This window comes from Pinus tabuliformis, chromosome J, assembly GCF_031772625.1.
Source record: "Pinus tabuliformis cultivar Carrire ecotype Pingquan chromosome J, CPIR1, whole genome shotgun sequence".
NCBI classification, from domain to species: domain Eukaryota; kingdom Viridiplantae; phylum Streptophyta; class Pinopsida; order Pinales; family Pinaceae; genus Pinus; species Pinus tabuliformis.
The window spans coordinates 1,485,635,224-1,485,639,662 of record NC_142295.1 but is presented as its reverse complement, the minus strand read 5'-3'; the positions used below and the strand labels follow the sequence as shown (position 1 = coordinate 1,485,639,662).

The window sequence follows — 4,439 nt, the reverse complement described above, 5'->3', positions numbered from 1 at the left end:
TCACCTCATTCAGGGATATTTTACAGTATATCATGATGTCGTCCACGAACTGTTGGTGAGTAACTGTAGTATGATTGCCCCATAATCTCAGACCGTGGATTTTCCTTTCTCTTAATTCCTTTTTGAAATATCTACCTAATCCTTCTGCTGTTATTATGAAGAGAAAGGGGGATAGGGGATCCCCCTGTCGAAGACCTCTTGAAGCATTAAAAGTAGCAGATGGGGCTCCATTTAGCAGGATGGAAAAATTTGGCGTGGAGATCATACTTAAGACCCATTTCACCCATCTGTCGCAGAATCCAAAGGCTTGAAGGATGGCTTCTAAATATCTCCAATTTAATCTGTCATAGGCTTTTGACAGATCTAATTTAATCAGCATTCCTTTTTCCTTTTTCATTTTTAATGTGTGGATTACTTCCTGGGCCACCACTAATCCATCCAGAATCTGTCTTCCTTCTACGAACCCAGTTTGTTCTGGGGATATTATGTTCGGGAGGATGGATTTCAGCCTCTGGGCCACCACTGATGCCACTATCTTATAGATAACATTACATAAAGCTATAGGGCGAAAGCCTTCAGCTTGATCCGCTTGGGTAGTTTTAGGAATGAGGGTTAACAAGGTTGAGTTTATACCTGGCCATATTCTTTAATGAATTCGAGCTTCCTCCACCACTTCTAGGACTTCTTCAGCAAGGAAGTGCCATCCTGCTTGGTATAATTCTACCATGTACCCATCTGGCCCAGGGGCTTTGTTCCTTTTCATATTCCTGACTGTTTCCTCCACTTCTTCCATAGTAATTTTCCTCATCAATGCCAAATTCTGTTCTCTGGTTACCAGTTTAGGGATCTCCTTGCTTATATTCGTTATAGCCTCTGTTCTATTATCTTGAGTTTCATTTAGCAAATTTTTGAAATGATTAACCAGTACTTTTTCTATTTCATCATGCTGGAGGACACGCTGACCTTCTTGGTTCTTAATGGAGAAAATTCTGTGTCTTTGTCTATGTTGTATCATTGCTTTATGGAAGAACTTAGTATTCCTTTCCCCTTCTCTAAGCCACTGAACCCTTGACTTCTGTCTCCATAAGATCTCTTCTTGTTTCCTTCTCTCTTCTAGTTGATTTATTATAATTCTTTCTTCCTTTATTCTATCTTCCTGTAAACCTTCTAGTATATCAATCTGTTGCAGCTCTTTCATTCTTTGCTCTATGCGTTGTTTCTCTTTCAGTATATTTCCAAATTCTTCTCTATTCCACTTTTTTATTTTGTCTCTCAACTCCTTTAATTTGAGTTGGAAGGTATGCATTTTATTTTTCCCTTTTTGTTCACTCTTCTTCCACCATTCTTCAAGTTTCTCTATCAGCCCCTCATTTCTGAGCCAAAATGCTTCAAATCTAAAAGGTTTGTTATTAGGTCTTTGTTTGAGATCTATTTCCATCTTAATCGGCCAGTGATCTGATCCTACAACCGGTAGAATTGTGGCTTCTATGAAAACATCTTTCATCATAATTTGTTCAGAAATTAAGAACCTGTCAAGTCGTGATGCAATTTGATTAGCTCCCCCTCTTCGGTTGTTCCAAGTATGATTTCCATTTATAGTTTGAATATCGATCAGTCCCTGCTCCCTTATCATATCTCCAAACTGTTCCATAGCTATATCCATTCTCCTTAGCCCTCCTCTTTTCTCCGCTAAGCTTTTAATCAAATTGAAATCCCCTCCTACTATCCACTGCTTTCCAGGGATTAGATTTCTCATTGCTTTTAGATTTTGCAGAAAATTTTCCCGTTCTCTTTGGGTATGGGGTCCGTAAATGCCTGTTATAATAACCTCCTCTGTTGTTCCTATAATCTTTGCAGTTCCTGTTAGAATTCTTGGGAAGCTTATCCAATTGTCTAATTGTATTTCTTCAGGGTTCCAAATTATTACCAAACCCCCCACACTCCCAATCGCATCATGTCCCATCATTTCATATCTATTCTTGTTTCTATTCAAAATATCTCTCATTTTATCAGTACTTATTTTTGTTTCTTGTACTATCATTATGCTAGGGCTTATCTTTTTTCAATCTGTCATTTAAATACCTCTGTTTGCCTCTACTGTTGAGGCCTCTTATGTTCTAGCTTGTGATGATCATCACAAAAGTTTCGGACGGGTTTGAAATACCTTTGAGAGAGGTATAACTCTTCCTGAATTAACTAACATTTCTCCAACTTCTTGAATTGTTTCACTCATTGTTCTTCTACCTCTTTTTCTACCTCCCTTGCCAATACTGCTCGTTCCTAGATTTTGGGTTCCCTGCATCTCCATTTTCCCAACTCTTCGATATTCAATTATTCCTTTTTTCTCTTTATATCTTTGAAAGGCTTCTTTGTACATCTATTTCTAATCCTCTGGAATAAATCTTTCATCGAGCCTCTTCCATTCCTGCAAGAGCTTCGTCATTACTTGTTCTTCTTCCTCGCCTTTTGTTTTCTGTGGGTCTATTTCCATTCTTCGTTGATCCTCTTGGTTTTCTATTGGATCCTCTGTACCCTCTTGACCTTTATCTACTTGATCTGCCTCTTTATCTGCGTTTTCCTTTATGACTTCCATTCCTTCTATTTCCTCATCTTCGTTCTCCTTTGTTTCCACTTCTTCGTCTTATAATACTTGGAACTTGTTTTGGGATTCTATAGTATGGATTCCTTTTTGTTTGTCCGGCTATGTCTTGTTGTTCCCTCTTTTTTTCTTTCTCTGCATTTCTCTGAAATTCTCATCCTCCTGTCCTGATTTCTTTGTCGCGTTTCTCCTCTCATTTTCTGCTTCCTTTTCCTTTTCTGATAACGTGATAGGGCATTCTCGGTATAGATGTCCATACTCATGGCATCTTCTGCAACGGAAGGGGATATGCTCGTAATCAATTGGTTGGTGCCAGATCTCATCGTGATATTCCAACTCTATTGTATCTGGAAGTGGCTCTGTTATGTTCATATACACGCATATTCTTGCGTATGTTGTATATCTACCCCTCTTTGTCGATTCTGCCACTTTCACAAAAGATCCTATTGCGTTCCCTATACCCTCAAGGATCTCTGGGTCCCAGAATTCTATTGGTAAGCCAAAGAGTCTGATCCATACTAGGGCTGCTAGCATTCTTTCCTTATCTGGGTTGTAGCAGTCTACCCACTATCTCATAAATAATCCAGCATTGTTCATGAAGTAGGGTCCTTCCTCAAAGATCCTTTCCCTCTCTTCTAGATTGGAGAATATGACTGTAAAAAAGCCCTTCGCCCCCAGCTTTATTTCCAATGTCGTTTTGGTTTCCACATTTGTTGGATCCATCTGAGAAGATCTTTCTCTATTGGCAAGTATCCTACAAATTTACATATCAAATCATAATCCTTCATGTAACTTCTATATTTCTCTAATCTGTTATGAGGTATTACGAACCTGGGTTTGTTCGTTGCCCTCGGCAGACATTTACTTGTTGCTCCCATTTTCCTTTGCGTTCCTGCTGCTGAAGTCTCTCCTTCGCTTGTTTTGTCTCCTTCCTTCTGCCGTTCCTTCCTCGCTTCTCCCGTTATTACTGCTTTGAAGGAGGGGATCTCTCCCCTCCCCTGCGCCGTTTCCATTACTTTCCTTCAGATCTTGAGCTTCTTTTTACCCCCCAGGCTTTTGGTTTTTGGGCTTTTCTTGCTCTAGTTCCTATACTTCTGGTTCCCGAGCCCGTGTTCTGCCCTTGTGCGCTGCTCCAGCATTCGACGTCCCTTCTACCCTACCTTTGACGAAACCCTAGACTGCAAAACCCTCATCCCGTGTCCGCTGCGAAGCCGTAAATAAATCTTGATTTTTTAAAACAAAGATCATATTTATATAAACTATTAAAGGCAGTTAATTTATAATGACCAGAATTTAAAATATTAATTTATTAATTTAAAAACTAATTCTGGTTTCCTATGCATCCTTATTATTTATTCATTAGGATTTATAGATTTTTTCACCTTTATCCTGAGAATGAACCATATTAATGGATCTGAAACATCGACCAAATAACATTAATATGATTAATCTAAAAAAACAAAATATATTTTTTTATTTTAAAATTTTATATTTTAATATTATTATAAAAATATATATTTATCTAAATACTAATATCCTTATACTTATTATAAAAAATTAGTATTAAAAGAAATATTTATATAAAACTAATAAAATATGAAAATTTATAACTTCATATTAATCAATCTTATCTTTTTATATATATATATATAAAATTTTAATTAAATTAAACTAAAAAAACGTATTTTATATATATATAATTTAAATTAAATTATGATAAAATGACATTTAATTAACGAAAAATATTTTTAAACTAAAATATCCATTTCACCGAATTCATTAAAAACCTATACTTCGGTACCCATAGGTTGTTGTGGTTTGGTATACCAACCAATAATTA

General features: G+C 36.7%; 1 protein-coding gene across 1 annotated transcript; it reads right to left on the bottom strand.

The window, feature by feature from the left end:
* Window positions 1–2,701: 2,701 nt before the first annotated feature.
* On the bottom strand, window positions 2,702–3,133 carry LOC149233007 (uncharacterized). Its single transcript, XM_089382078.1, has one exon. It carries the CDS (start codon window positions 3,131–3,133, stop codon window positions 2,702–2,704), a length of 432 nt encoding a protein of 143 aa, XP_089238204.1.
* Window positions 3,134–4,439: the final 1,306 nt, after the last annotated feature.

Excerpts from the sequence above, each read along its gene's own strand:
- LOC149233007 (XM_089382078.1), bottom strand. The coding sequence starts at position 3,133 with ATGCTAGCAGCCCTAGTATGGATCAGACTCTTTGGCTTACCAATAGAA.